The following is a 15701-nucleotide window of genomic DNA, read 5'->3' as shown; positions in this document are numbered from 1 at the left end:
CAAGGTACATGCCCTTAGCGGGAACCGAACCCGAGTCTCTCCGGACCGCAGGCCGACGCTCTAACCGCTGAGCCAAACTGGCCAGGGCTGTTTTACTGTTTTTTAAAATATGTTTTTATGGTTTGTTTTTAGAGGGATAGAAATATCAATGTGAGAGAGATATATCAACTAGCTGCCTCCTGCACGCCCCCCTACTAGGGATCAAGCCCGCAACCCAGACACGTGTCCTGACTGGGAATCTAACAGGGACCTTTCAATCCATGGTATGATGCTCAATTCACTGAGCCACACTGGCTGGACACAAACTAGTTTTAATGAACTCCCTGCACAGGGCTGTTGTGAGGTATATGACGAGGGCCTTTTGCAAAGGATAAGGTGTTACATAAAGACAGTGTGCTGATGGTATGAAAACACATTGGTCACTCAACCTTCCCAACAAACTCAGTGCTTTGGAGGAAAATCCAGTGATTATTTCTAAGTCTAAAATAACCTTCCAGTTTAATCTCATGTTCTTAATAAAAAGGGTAAGAGTACTGAGGATACAAAAGGTCTGGTTAGCCCAGCGGGTGTGGCTCAGTGGACTGAGTGTCGTCCCACGAACTGAGAGGTCCCAGTTTGATTCCAGGTCAGGGCACATGCCTGGGTTGTGGGCTTGATCCCCAGTAGGGAGTGTGCAGGAGGCAGACAATCGATGTTTCTCTCTCACATCAATGTTTCTATCTCTCTCTCCCTTAAAAAAAAAACAAAATCAAATTAAAAAACATATAAAACAAAAAGACAAAGCAAAACAAAAAGGTCTGGCCAGGCTGGAATCCCACCAGGGGTAAAAAACATCGTATTTGCAGATTCTCCAGTCTAATGGTCACAAAGTGTTCCATTCTGGATCCTTTGGAGGTTGTTAAAGACATTTCACATGAGAATACTCTAAAAATATGGAGAATTTTTCTTTTTGTGTTTGACACCGTGGCTACTGATGACTTCCTGTCAGGTACATACTTTTATAATTTATTTTGTAAAGGCACATGACTACATGGGACAGATGTGGGAAAAAGAGAGAATACCTCTCAAATCACTGCTGTCTGCATGCACCCTGAATACCTGAGATTCTTCCGAAGAGATGTTGGGTCGTTGGCCAGAAGAGTGTTCACCAGGCCGAAGAGCTGCATCACTCGTTCGTCCTGCCGCAGGTCTTCGTGGCCCTTCAGGAGGAAAACAAACTCATGCCCGTTGCTGCCTGTAGGGAAGAGTGGCAGTAGTTAGTGGAGACCAGAGGGTATCAAACCTGTAAGAGGGTAGACCACTGTTGTCTTCAAATGATCCTGCAGGCTGGCCCTGGCCAGTGTGGCTCAGTTGGTTGAATCGACCCATGCACCGAGAAGTCACTGGTTTGATTCCTGGTCAGGCCCCATGCCCAGGTTATGTACTCAATCCCCAGTAGGGAACATGCAGGAGGCAGCTGATCGATGTTTCTATCACTCTCCCTTCCCCGCACTAAACTCAATAAAAACATATATAAAAACCCCTTCTCATAAAAAAAAAAAAAAAAAAAAATCCGACAAGCTGCGTATACCTTACCCTGCAATCAGAAAAAACACTCACTATTATTGATAAAAACAATGTCCCTGTTTTAATATTTTTTAAATTTACTTTTATTGTTGACACTATTGATAGTCCACCAAATGTGATGTTGTTCAAATTAAAAATAAATAAATCTAAAAAGCTCTATCTTTGAGGACCAGGAATGATTCTGCATAGAAATGGTCCTTCTGAATGTTCCTCTCCCCACCCTACACTGCCCTTCTCTGACCTGAGAAGCCTGGCCTCTCTAGACTGTATCACCTGGGCTCCTCGCTGTGCTTGGCCATGGGGAGAGTGGCAGGAAGTGAGGAGGCAGGACGAGGGAGAGGTCAGGATATGTGCCCCTGACATCCAGCCTGGTCACAGTTCTAGAAGCAGCTATACCCCTCTACCTGGGCCACAGCTTCTGGTGATACGCTCCTTGCCTTTTCAGGTCTGGAGACGGGGGGTAATAGCTTCTCACTGCTGGTTCTAAGTCTAGAAACAGTTCTTTCACTAGGTCTCTCTTTTTTTTGGTTGTTAATCCTCATCTAAGGATATTTTCCCATTGATTTCTAGATACAGTGGAAGGGAGGGAGGGAGAGAGAGACAGTGAGAAACATCGATGTGAGAGAGACACACTAACTGGCTGCCTCCCGCATGAGCCCAACCAGGGCCAGGGAATTAACCTCCAACTGAGGTACATGCCCTTGACCAGGAATTGAATCCGAGACCCTTCAGTCCACTGAGCCAACAGCCAAATTAAGTCTTTTTAACCAAATATTGCCGGGAACCTGACTGACACGTGTCAGCATTAGAAGACACAAGCCTGTGAAGACACACTGACCTGTGGGCCATGAGAACTGGTGCTGGTGAACAGTCACCGCATTTAAGAAACACGAGCATTACCACTAAAGGCAAGAGACCTCAAAGTGCCACCAGAGTACTTGGGCCTCCGAAACCACCGGACAGGTAACAAGCCTATGAGAATTCATCCCTACTTGTCTGGATTTTACACAATCATTTCCTACAAAGAGGGGCTGTGATGGTAAAGAATATTCCAGAGCCCAGAGGGCCTTCCTTCCACATAGCCTGTCATGTCCATGCGTCCCGACGTCTCTATCAGCCTCACCAGCGTCCCGCTGCCTGCACAACCTGTGCCCCACGCCACGTGGCTTTCAGCTCCCTCCACCCGGTCCTGTGCAGGACCCTCACGCTCCACTCCCACAGCACAGCTTATGAAGGAACTAGGAGTCTCGGGGAGGGTGGAGCCAGGAGAAATCCACTTGTCCCCTATTCCCCTCATGGGAGTAAACACGGGAGACGGAGCACGGGAAAAGTCTGTAGTGTGAACAGCAAGCAGTCACTTCTGAGGCGGGGCAGGGGATCAGGCGGGGTGCGAAGGAGACGCAGGTGGGAGACTCACACAGTGGTCCTTACCCATAAGTGTCAGCTTCCGGGGCCTCTGCTTGGATGTGATGACTTGCAAAGACGGTGCTATGGACTGAATGCGAATGATTGGCTGGTTGGGGTCGTATGTTCCTGGCACGGCCAATTCAAGGTCCCGGCACATCAGAAGTTTGGGGGAAACATACTGCAGCTCTAAGGATGTGAGCTGTGAAAAGTGACCACAGGTTTTAGTTTTCTGCCTCCAGGGAGAAATTTAGATGTGATTTAAATATTTCTCAGTGAACTGCTAATAGCAACGACTTGCCCCAAAGTCTGTCGGTACAAGTGATACCAGGTGTTTTGGGCTTAGTGTCAGCACATTCACAGGGAGTAAACAGAAAGGACTATCATGAGTTCATCCTGCTAGAACCTGAAGGTCTTACCTGAGGCAGCTGCTTTGAGATTCGTCTGAACACATGGTAATAGAGGTCCCAGGCTTGGGTGAGGTCCTTCACATTCCCGGATTTCATGTACTTCCTGCACCACTCCTGGGCCTCCATTAAATCTCGGCCGTACGCCTGAGAGGGAGCGCAGGGGAGGTTCCGAGTGGCCCCGTGCTGACGACGCCGCAGGCTGTCCCCAGCACCGGCAGCACCCGGAGCGCACTGGCTGGGAGGCAGAGCTGCAGCTCTGGCCCCGCCGCTCCCAGGCTCAGGATGGCTTGTTAGGGGAGGTATGGTCTTGTGAGGGAGCTCGTGGTTGTCCAGTTCAAATTTAGGGAGGGTTTTATAACTTAACGACAATTAAATTTCTGGTGTTTTTATATCCTGTGACCTCCATCACAGCACATTTACCGAGTCAGTAGAAAGGCGAGAGGGAAAGGGGTCTGACAAATGCTTTGGGCCATGTCTCTCAGGCTTGTCGTCCCCTACCTGGTTAAAGGAGGTCTCCTTCAGAGTCTGGGGTCCCCGTTCCATCATCGCATGCAGGGGCTCCAGCACCTCAAACATGCCTTTCACGTTCCTCTCCCCAAAGTACAAACGAGAAGCTTCTTCCAGGCCTTCGTGCCACATCTCATGCCAGAGGATGGCCACTCGGATCAGCTCCTCACTCACCTGGACCCAGAGGGGGAGGAGAGAGGCACTAAGGAGAAGCTAAACCCAGAACGTCTAGCAGAAACGGGAGGCACTCTCTCTGGCAGCCAGAGGGAGCAGGCAGCATTGTCTGGAGGAAGACAGACAAGCCCTCTGGCCCGGGGACCAGGTCAGTGGGAGCCCGCATGGCTCCTGACTCACCATCATGGCCTGCTGCACCAGGGTGTTGCTGTGCTCGCACATGTTCTTCAGAATCTTGTTGGCTGCGTTGTGGCGGGCTGTGGTCGTAGACTTAGAAGCCACAGTCAGGGGGTAGATGAGCGCCTGAAGCACAGAGAGGACACGTGCAAACGTGTGAAAGCAGTCTGCCACTAACTTTGAGGATGACAAAGAAAGAGTATGATACTCATGCTCGTTTGAGTCTCTAGGCAGAGACTATCACTTCTGATAAAGGCCCCTGGACCTGCCAGCTGGGCAGACGCTTCTAGGGGCGGGATGGGGGGCCTGGCTCCCATGCCCTGCACTGTCTCTGGAGTAGCTTTAGGAAAGGCTGAGCACCAAAGCAAAAGGGCAGCTGTCAGAGGAGAAACTGCCCAAGGTCTCCACATACCTGGGGGTGGTACCGACCAATGTCTGTGAGAAGCTGGTGAATGAGGCGTCCAACCAAGGGCCTGGGTGTATCAATTCTTGCAATGAGCTGAGGTATAACCTGGTGTTCAAAAAGACACAGTTATGAAGCCTAAGAAACATGAAAACTCTAGTTATTCTGGGCGATGAGCAGCTCTTGCTGCTTGTTTTGGTAGATTCTGTTGGGCACTGAAATGGTTCATTCCCTTCAGTTCTCTAAAAGAAACTAAAGGAAATATGGAGTCTTGATCTTGGGACGGATGCCTACTGTCTCGCCATTGTACAGCGCATGCTACCTGCTACTCCCAACACTGCACGACTCTACGAGGCGATGGAGGAGAAGCACGAGCTGACCCATGCTCACCTGTAACCAAGTGTCAATCTGGATCGCTTTCACCCCTTCCACTAAGGCTTCATTTACATCTGGCCAGTGACCATAATCAAACCATAAGGTGAGGACCCTAAAAAAAAATGAGAAAGTCACAGAAAATTTAGTTTCCCAGCTTCTGCCTGTGTTTCTTACCTTTAAGATTCTTGAGAAGAGAACTGGCAAGGCCTCAGATCAGTGACTCTCCAGGTGTTTGGTCTTGGGACCATTTCGAGTGGCTGGGTGGTGGTGGTAACAGTGCTCAACTGAACACCAGCAGGATCCTCCCAAGTGAATAATCATTCATTCAGGTAATGTGAGGGACTGCCATGGTATACACTCAGAGATCTAACAGATGACCCCATGGGTAACCCAGGGGTAACTGTGGCACATGTAGAAAGAGTCGCCTGTACAACAGTGGCAGTTGGGAAACCTTGACTGGAGGTCCCCACAGAGAAGGCTGGCCATGTCACCTGCAGCCTCTGGGCTGGTTGGTCCATGCCATTTATTTACCCTCTCAGAGAGGGCTCTAAAAGCTGCGGGGATTTCAGCAATATTGCACCAAACAGGTGCGTTTCTTCTTCTCTACATAACAAACCACATGAAGACTTCTCAGGCCACTTCTCTTTAATCTACAGGTTTCACCCACATGGGTGGGGCCTGGTCAGCCAGTACTCTTGATGTACTAATTGAGGTGGGGAAGGAAAAGAGGACTTGACGTGAAACTTCTGTGTTCCGCCATTCCCACGGCCTACCAGGGTTTCCCCTTCCCGTCCTTGATACCTGAGCGTATCCTGGAGGTTGTTGCCTCGTGACAAGGAGATAGAACGAAAGAAGCCCTGGACCGCAGGGACAGTGTACATCAAGAGTGTTTTGGACAGATCCTGTGGGAATACACATGGGTTAGTGACACTCTTGCCTCAGTTTTCTCATCTGTACAGTGGGCACAAAACATGCTAACAGGAGCCACCTCAAAGAGTGGTAATGAAGATAAAATCAGGTAATGCATGAAAGCCTTTATTTTTAATTTTTTTCTTTATTGATTTTAGAGAGACAGGAAGGGAGAGGGAGAGAGAGATGGAAACATGGATGAGAGAGACCATTGATTGGCTGCCTCCTGCATACCCCCACTGGGGTTTGGCCCACAACCTGGGCATGTGCCCTGACCAGGAATCGAACTGGTAACCTCTTGGTGCATGGGTCGATGCTCAACCCTGAGCCACACTGGCTGGGCATGAAAAGCCTTTAGATCGGTACCTGGCACGTAGCAAGTGCTCAATACATGGCAGTGGTGTCATAACTGTTATTATCTTGAGCTAATGAACAGGGTGGCAGAGGACGTAGGGCTCAATCTTTAAACAGGCTGACCTCTGGGCCTGCCAGCTGCCCGGGTGCACTCTGGCCTGACGGGAGGAGGGAGGGAGAAAAAGGCAGAGGATGGATCCCGCCAGGCTCTGTCCTCAGAGCGGCCCGGCAGATGTGCACGGCCACCCATGCGCACAGGTGCAGGGCCGCAGGAGAATGAGCTCATGCACAGGAAAGCCCGACAAGGAACTCATTCAGCTTAGGCTATGTCAGCTCCCCAAACACAAGTTTGCACCCAAAGCTCTGTCTCCAACCATGCTACATGGTAAACAGCAATGTTTTCTAGCTCCAGCTGGCCCTGCGGAGTACAGCCTCAGGTTCCTATAAGCCCAACCACTTGTCCACTGCTCAGAGCACCTGGTGCCTGGGCCAATCCCCGGAGAAGAAGGGCCGGGTACCTCAGTGACCTTCTTCTGCAGAGGAGAGGGCGTGGGGCTGTTCTCACTGCTCTCGGCCTCACTCTCGCTGTTGCTACCCTCGGTGCTGGTGGCAGTGGTGGTGGCAGCTGCTGTGTTGGCGGCAGTGGTCGTGTTGGTGATGTTGGCCCCGCTGGCGTGACGCAACTTCTTCTTTTCATCACGGGCTTGGTTCTGATGTTTGTAGTGGAGCACAGCTTCGAAGTTCATCACTGCCCACGCATGCCAAGCCTGGGTGGGCAGGAGGAAGACGGGCAATGGGGCCGAGACCAACAGCAGTGGAGGGAGGCTTGCGCATCAAGGCTGAGCGAGCCTGGGGACAACGCCGAGGAGCAGCGCTGTGGCTGCCCTTTCCTCAGTGGTCAGAGCACAACTTCACTTCCACAGAACATGGGGGGCGGGGCATCTGACTCAGTTCACTGTGTCTCACTCATGTGCGACATACCTACTGTACAGGCATTGTGGTGAGTGCTGGGGGGCAGGGCACCTGAGCGGAGCAAGCTCTGGTCCTCAATCAGGGACCTTCTAATCCAGTAGGGGCTCACTCACAACCCTGAAGACAGGCAGCATGCAACAGGGGTAATGAGAGGGGAACGACGAGAAGGCCAGGGACAGAGCCTGGGAAAGCTTCAGAGAGAGGAGGGATTGGGGGCAGGTCTGGAGCAGCCTTCGATGGACAAGGGAGGAAAGCGGTCAGGACTTCCTGGCAGGGGAAGAACAGGGACAAAGATGCAGGCTGGGCCGACACAGGAAACAAACAAACAGATGTGACTGAAGCTTAGGGTGCGTGCGGGACAGCAGTGATGGGGAAGGCTATCCGAGTGGCAGGGGCAGACCACGGAGGGGCTGGCACATCAGGCCTAGGAGGCCCCATTCCATTCTGGAGGAAAGAGAGCTTTACTTTTACAGAGTGTATAAAAAATGTTGTAGTGGAGCACAGCTTCGAAGTTCATCACTGGCCACGCATGCCAAGCCTGGGTGGGCAGAGGGAGGACAGACAATGAGGCCGAGTGAACAGGGCAGAGTGAAGTTCAGAGCAGTGATGATGAAGGTCTTAACCAGGTCACATGACAGTGGGAAAAGGAACCCAGGTAGGGTATGAGAACATTGTGGAAGGTGAACCTCACTCACCATCTAGCCCTCACACCTGGCCCATGGCCTGTCAGAGAGCCAGTGCTCAGTGGCTGTTTGCTGGCAGGAGCCTCTGGTGACTAGGCACACCTGAGGTTTGGACAAAGGTGGAACTAGTCACACCTGCAGTGGTGCAGGGAGAATGAGGCAGAGTTAGATTGGGAGCCTCGTAAGTTTGCAATTGGACTTTCTGGATAATCATGAAATTCCTTTGTGTTCCTTGCTAAAAAACTTTCTTTTAATAAAAATACATCCATGTCTTCTAAGCAGAGTAGACTGATCATAACTGACCTTTATTCGATGAGTAAGAATTCTACATGACCCAGGTTCAGTTTTCCCATATCCTCAGTTACTCAACAAATACCTCTAGTATATCTACTGTGTACCAGGCACTGAGCTAGAGGACACAGTGACAAGACAGGAGCAGCCCCTACATACATAAAGGACCACACCACTGATGGAGAAGACAGCATAAACCCACAAGGACCCGTACTAGATAGGAAAAAAGGAAAATTCCTAGAAGCAGTTTTTTATTGTGATTTGTTTTTTTCCTAAAAGTTGAATGAAGAAAAGTACTCTGGTTAGGAGACAGTTCTAATTAGTAAGGTTCCAGCTAATGAAGGGTTCATTTGATTTATTTTTCCAGCCTTGGACTAAAGCTCTTGTAGAGAGTAATTATTGCTGATATGATGAAATTAGCATTTTTCAGATCAGAATGAAGCACACTTAATAGATAAGATTTTTGTTGCAGATGCTTCTGTGATCTTCATATACAAGTTTGGACTCCAGAGGGGTTAATTCACAAAGTATTAGTAGGTTGAGGAGATACTGAAAGAAATCAGTGACATCTGCTACACCAAGCAGCTATACCAGAGGCCTTCAATATATACTTCCAGGAATCACTCCTCTCTCGGTCGTATCTTTTATACATTTCCCAATTCTGTTTATCGTCTTGAAAAGCTTCCTATGACATAACAGGATGTTACCCAGAGCCTTCCAATAAAAACAGAGAAAGTTAAGTTCTTTGATGAAGAGCAGGCAGGAAGGGAAATCAGAAAGAAGCTGGGAAGGAACAGATGACCCAGGGGAAGATAGAAGTTCCAGAGATTAACCATGTGTCCAGATGCTCCTAGGAAAACAAGCAACTAAGGGTCTGGAAAGCAGTAGCTACGTATGTAATAAAGGTATAGTAAATCTTTCTCAAATAAAAGAATCCATCTTTCTACACTAATTAAGCTTGTAAGGGGCCTCTGACAGACCGGCTCCCGGCACTCAAAGAGGCAAAGGCACAGCATCAGGCCAGCTGCCAGCCATGAGCACGTGGGCGCGTACAGCAGGCTGTCGGGTGCCGGGGTGCCATCTGGAGAAGGCACAGCTGGGAGCCCCGTGCCCTGCGTCGTTACCTTGTACCAGCTGCGGTCATGCTCTGTGGCGGCGCTGTAGTACTGCAGGACTTTGGGGATTGTGCTCTCGTTGATGCCCTGGAGGTTCAGCTGCCACTCCCCGAGTTTCAGGAAACACCTGGAAATAGAGAAGCAACCCCCCAATGTTGCTTCCTCCTCAAACAGTGCTCCCAAGGAGAGCAAGGAGTTGTTGGGGGAGGGGCACTACAGCCTTTCTGAGGTTTACACTTGCTCTCAGGAAGCAGCGTGGTGGAACCAACAGAACTGCAAACCACGTGGAAGGGAAAAGATGGGCATTTGGGATACATTTTTATGGTATTATCTCTTCCTCTGTCCTTCAACCCTAGCTTAAACCAGGGACCAGGTACAGGTAGATCTGTGAGCCTATCTTTCCCAAATCCAATTTTTGTAGGTGACAGTGGTTGAGTACTTTTTTTTATTGCTATAGGCTTCTCCCTCACTTTTCCTTCTCCATCTTTATGGTGACAATCTTCACAGCTAGCATTCACTGACTGCTACTCTGTTCCAGGTTCTGCTCTCAATGCTTGACAGTGTATCCTCTACATTAATCCTCACACCACTTATACCACCCTAGGAAATAGGAACTCTCACTACCCCTATTTTATATGATGAGGAACTAGAGGCACAGAGAGGTTAAGTAACTTATCTAAATTCAGCACATCTGGCATTTGAAAACAAGGACTCTAACTTTGAAGCCAGACACTAGAAGGGGAACAGCACACGGTGCTCTCGGGCTGCTGAATCCTGCGCAAATAAGTAGCAGAGACTTAGGAGCAGCACAATTTGATGGCTGCCTGGGTTCCCTATAGAAGGGGAGAGATGTGGGCAATGGGCTGCCCGAGAGCCTAGAACATTCCCCTTGTTATAGAGGCTGCTGGCGTGGCAAGGCTGGAGTGTGACCGGACCCGGCCAGTGGGGACCTCACCGGGCCATGAGCTTGTGTAGCTCCTGCTTGTGCTGCTGGTCCTCGGTGGCGATGGCATGCTGGGCCTGCTGCTGCATGGTCTGAACAAAGTGCTGCATGTGCTGGAAGGCGTCGATCTGTAGCAGGACAAAGGCACAGGGAGCCACCTGACTTGTGGCCTGACCTCAGGGGAAATGAACCACTACTGTCCATGTAATGGGCATGTGAGCCAACCCTGCTCTAAACACAGAACTTGAGAACACAGATTCTGCAGGACAGAGGACCAGGGCATGAAGCTGGGAGATGGCTGGGCTTTGCAAAATGATTCACATTTTTTTAACCCAAGTCTCAGCTCTCCTTCGCCAATTATAATTACTAATTTAATAAGCCTTGGAAAAGCTACTTGCCTGGCTACTCCAAATAACAATGCATCTGAAGTAATCTGAAACATCTGCTTACTTAACTATTGACATATTGCCCTGAGGGAAATTAGGCTTATGGGGAATTATTTCAGGCTAGTAAACTTCAGTATTCATTTAAAACACTGTGGCACCTTGGACACTCCAGCAGAGCAAAAACTACAGTAAAAAAAAAAAAAAAAAAAATCTGCTAGAACCCACAGTACCCAAATAAGAACCAGAAATGGGTGAGTCCTCTGTGCATCCCCGGGGAAAAGGAGGCAGTCACTAGCCAAGCAGACATCTAGTTGAACAGGGTGGCTTAGCAGCAGTATCTTCAGAGCATCCTCAAGCAATTACATCTTTTACACAATGGGATTTCACACACAGTGAGCAAAGGGCATCTGGGTTAGGAACAGAAGTTCCTGGTGGACAGGAAAACAGAGATTAGGAACAGAGAGCCGAATGAGGGAAGGGCAGAGAAGCCAGAGATCTGGGAGTAAGCTACAGGCCGTTTGCATAAGCCCACCACAGGCAGACATAGCATCTTCATAAATGGGGGCCACACATTTTTAAAGGTCTTTGAGGATGGAGACAGATAGAGCCTACAAACATCAAAAGCACAGATGGAAAAAATGGTGAAAGTTAAATCTACCAACACAGGGAGGGGACACCATCTGAGAGGATGTAAAAAAGAGGCTATGTGATTTTTGCTGCAGAAGAGGAGGGGAAAAATAAACACTTCAAACAAATAAGGTCAGAATGACAGTAAATCATACGAGTCTTTGTTAAAAAAGAAAGAAACATGTCAGTGATGATGGCCTTGAAGGAAAGTGAAACTCCCTGGCTTGGCGGCCAGAACGATCTCAGATCCTTTCCAGCATAAGGAAGTACTTGGTATTAAGAGGTAGGACTGGTACAACTCACTCGCAAGTTGGCCCGTGCCCACTGGGACACGTACTTTTCGTTTCTTTCACAGTGGCGCCTGCACCCTGGCCTCTTTCTTTTTTTCTTCCTAAGTAAAACTTGTTGTTGTTTTTTTTTTCTTTCACTCCAATTAGTCCTTGAAATCTTTCCTGGGTGCATCAAGAACCTGGAGGTTGCCTGACATGCAAAAGGTCCTGGGGCAGGTAGCCCCGGTTCGGAAAGGGTCAGGTAACAAGATCAGCCATGTAATGCGCCCATGTGCTCTGGAATAAGGCAATTAACCTTAACTCCTGACTATAAGTTCTGTTTTTTTTAGTTAATCCTCACCCCAGGATATCATCCCACTGATTTTTAGAGAGAGTGGAAGGGTGGGAGAGAGAGAAGAGAAATATGGATGTGAGAGAGACCCATCAGTTGGTTGTCTCCCGCATGCGCCCTGACTGGGGCTGGGGATCCTGCAACCCAGGTATGTGTCCTTGACCGGGAACTGAACCTACAGCCCTTTGGTGTGAGGGCTGACGCTCTGACACTGAGCCACACTGGCCAGGACTTGACTGTGAACTCTTACTGGACCCCACCCATGGCTCTGGCCTACAGGAACCAGCACCACTCATGAAGTATGTGTGATGGGGGCATGTGTCAGGCGCTATACCTAAACTGCATAATAACCCTTCAAACAAGAAGACTTGAGAGCTGACTCAAGAAATTCTAAAATTGAAAAAAGAGCTAGGGCTAACCCAGAGCCGGAATGACGTGACAATTTATCAGGCAGCTAATCCATGCGTGAGGACAGGGCAGAATCACAGATGTTCCAACAGTTAACAAGACATCGTTCTCCCTCAGACATCTGCCTTTACAGACTTCTATCACTCACTACCGGCTTTGAAAAACGAACTACACTAGCCTCCCACACCTGGGAAGTGATAAATGTTCCTTTAGTTTCTCCTCTATGAGAACTACACTGACCAGACTTAAATCTGATTATAAAGAAAAAACAAAGAAGTGGGAGGCAGTACTGAAACAATCACAAAGAAGGTGACAGATGAGCCGTGTGCACATCAAGCAGGTGAGAACTGCACTGGGAACTGATGCCATGTGCTTTCAGAGCCCACAGGCTGTGCCACGCCAGTCCAGACACAGAGTTCCAGCTCTGTCTGGGAGGCTCAACAGGTACTGAGCAGAGAATACATCGTCCAGACTGGGAGGCTGGGTATGAGTTTGGATCTGAAGCCCAATATTAAGTTTAGTGCGCTTATCCAGCATCAGAGAATCTAATATTTCTCTACTCTATGGCATGGAGGCAACTTATTTTCAAGGAATTAAAAATATTCTATTAAAAATGCTTTCTTTTCTCCACTGCCAGGATGTGAGGAGGGGAAAAATGATTCTTTGTCCTTACAGATGCAGAAGCCATCACTCGGAGGAAGGGGCTTCTCTTGGGTCCAGACTTGAAGCTGTGCATAGTACTCATGGTTCTTGATGGCGTGGGCAGTTTATGGGCAAGACGATGTTCTAAGCTTAGTGAAATTTCACGAAAGGCCAGGCTGTCGCTAAATTCTGTTTAGTATTTTGTCTGGGAAAACACTGCACATACACCTGTGGCCTGATGCCCAAACACTTTCACCTGCCTCAGGTGAGGCAGAGAGAATCCTGATCCACAGGGAGGACAGTAAAGCTCAGAGAAGTCAGGGGACTTGCTCAACAGCACAGTAATGATTAAGAAGTCCGTTTTCTTTGGGTAGCTCCTGAACTCGCACAAAGATGTGACATCCTTAGCTCTGGGCTTTAAGTTCAAGCACCTAACTTGAAATAGGTTTCTAAATTTTTATCCATGTGGTTTTATGGTCTCCCACCAGAATCTGGGCTCCAAAGAAAAGGCCTTAATCTGTGGAGAAGTTGGGCTGTGGTCGTTAAATTGCAAGAAGACACTCCCTGGTTGACATATTAGCCAAAGGCTCCTTCTGCCTGCCCTTCGGCAAGACATTCAAAGACTTGGAGGCTACACATAGGAAAGAAACCAGACTACATTCAGATCCAGCACCTTCTGTTTTTCTCTTTTGCCTGGAGGAAGGTCAGGCTTTGAATCAGAAATGCTTTGGCTTGGGAGCCTTACAGAGACTGAAAAACCACAAACCAAAACAGAAACCCAAAGAACTAAAGAAACAAAAACAAAAAACTACCAAAATTCCCAGCATTTTTAATACTGAGCATTTGGAGGAGGAAACTTGGGCCACTACTATCGAAGTGAACCCCAAAGACTCAGTGCCTGGGTGCAGGGCTGTCCACCCCACCCTGGGTGCAGGGCTAGTGGTCGCAGGGTCAAGCACTCACAAAGAAGCTGATTTCTAGATGCAGTCCGGGATCTCCCAGGTTCGCTTGGGCAGAGACCCGACTGCGTTTCATCACTTCTCTCCCAGCGGCGGTGCCAGTGGCTGCTCCGCATTCCTTTCTCACCTCAGGCCCCCCTGGGGGCTCCCTCCTCTGTTCCCCAAGAAGGAGGAGGCAGGAGACTAAGCAGGTGCTCATTTTGCCTCCAGGGCCTACTTTCTATTCATCATCACCATCATTCAGGAAGACTGCTTAATAAAAACTAAAAAATCCCACCAGGAGGCACGCCCACCTCCTTTTACAGAGAGCAGGAGGGATTCTACACTGGCTGCAGGATGACTCTCCCCTCTGGTCCCAGCGTGACACTCTGGGTGCTGTAACTTTTGGAATCCCCAAATGGGGAGGGGAGGGGAGAAGTCTGAAAAACCAAGCTGGTCCTTTGAAAGTGCCAGTCAGTGTTGTCACAAATACGCAGCTTTTCCGGGTACCAAACAGCCCATCTTCTCTGAGGGGTAGAAACTGTTCTAGGTTCCAGCACATTCTGGCTGCTGATATAACTGTGATTATACTCACTGGTTTGATCAAGGGTATACATGCACCTCCCTGAATAGGATCCATTTTCTGAAATCAGGCCAAACAGCTTCCTAACAGGAGCAAACTCCCTGACACAATGGCCTGGACGCCATTTCCTGTCAGCCTTGAGGAGGCAGAGAGGCTGGTTCGGGGAGCACTCTGGAGAAACCGCCGGCCCCCTGGCACACGGATTCGGATACAGACCTTGCGAGCACTCTTCCACATGTTTTTCATGTAGGCGTAGGTCACCTGAGGGTGCACTGTTGGCAGAGGATGGTCAAGTTGCCGAGACGGATCAACTCCCAAGAGCAACACTAAGGTTTTATGAGCGAGAGCCTTGAAAACAAGAGGTCAGGGTATAAACAGAATCGGACCGAGAGCACCGTTCCCTCCTCAGACTCCCCCCGACCCCAGGGAGGTGGGGGTTGCTCACCAGCCTGCCACTCTTGCCACACAGGCTCGCATACTTGAGCCAGGTCCTCATGTCCTCATGAGGGCTGACCACAAGGGAGCGCACCATCAAGATCTTCTGCCAGTCCTCCACAATGCGCTGGCAGCCCTGGAACATTCGGAAGGGAGGGTTAGCCATGCTCTCTGCTGTATCTTAACCCCCTACAAGCAACAGCAAAACCCACACTGAAACAAAAAAGAGATTTATTTTTATAATCTCAACTTTCTCAAGTAAAGGGCACGGTGACTGAAACACCTCTCTGGAACGTGAACCCTGACTCTGCCGCTTGCTATCTATATGACTTTGAATGGGTCACCAAACTTCTCTGTAAAATGGGATAAAAACAGTACCAATTTCAAAGGGCGATGGTGAGGGTTACAGGAATTAAATTGTTTAAGTTTCTTTTCTGAATTATAAATAATACAATTTTAACTTTTTTTTTTTGCTTTAGTCTCTAGTTGGAGATAATTATCACTAACAAATTACATTTAAAACAACATACCATTCAAAGTTAAAAAAAACTGTGTAAAAGAAGTTTAAATAATTAAAATTTCAAATTATGTTGTTTGTAAGTTGGTAGCACATTTCTTTCTTTTCTTAAAATATTTTTTATTGATTGATTTTAGAGAGAGAAGAAGGGAGAGGGAGAGAGAGAGAGAAACATCAATGAGAGAGAACATCAATTGGCTGCCTCCTGCATGCCCCGCACTGGGGATCTGGCCCACAACCCGGGCATGTGCCCTCACTGGG

General features: G+C 48.7%; 1 protein-coding gene across 3 annotated transcripts in view; it reads right to left on the bottom strand.

Annotated features, from left to right (window-relative positions):
- MTOR (mechanistic target of rapamycin kinase) overlaps positions 1-15701 on the bottom strand; it is a 123065-nt gene that overhangs the window by 14446 nt on the left and 92918 nt on the right. For all 3 annotated transcript variants that reach the window (XM_036257223.1, XM_036257226.1, XM_036257225.1), the window contains 13 exons: positions 14934-15059; positions 14705-14836; positions 10296-10411; positions 9350-9467; positions 6798-7046; positions 5818-5918; positions 5032-5128; positions 4651-4749; positions 4242-4364; positions 3879-4061; positions 3390-3524; positions 2998-3172; positions 1099-1234 (listed from right to left, as the gene is read on the bottom strand). In XM_036257223.1, coding sequence (XP_036113116.1) covers positions 1099-1234; positions 2998-3172; positions 3390-3524; positions 3879-4061; positions 4242-4364; positions 4651-4749; positions 5032-5128; positions 5818-5918; positions 6798-7046; positions 9350-9467; positions 10296-10411; positions 14705-14836; positions 14934-15059 — 1790 coding nt within the window. The remainder of the gene's footprint in view (positions 1-1098; positions 1235-2997; positions 3173-3389; positions 3525-3878; positions 4062-4241; positions 4365-4650; positions 4750-5031; positions 5129-5817; positions 5919-6797; positions 7047-9349; positions 9468-10295; positions 10412-14704; positions 14837-14933; positions 15060-15701) is intronic.

This window comes from Molossus molossus, unplaced genomic scaffold (assembly GCF_014108415.1).
Source record: "Molossus molossus isolate mMolMol1 unplaced genomic scaffold, mMolMol1.p scaffold_m16_p_12, whole genome shotgun sequence".
NCBI lineage: Eukaryota > Metazoa > Chordata > Mammalia > Chiroptera > Molossidae > Molossus > Molossus molossus.
This window is presented reverse-complemented; position numbering and strand designations above follow the sequence as displayed.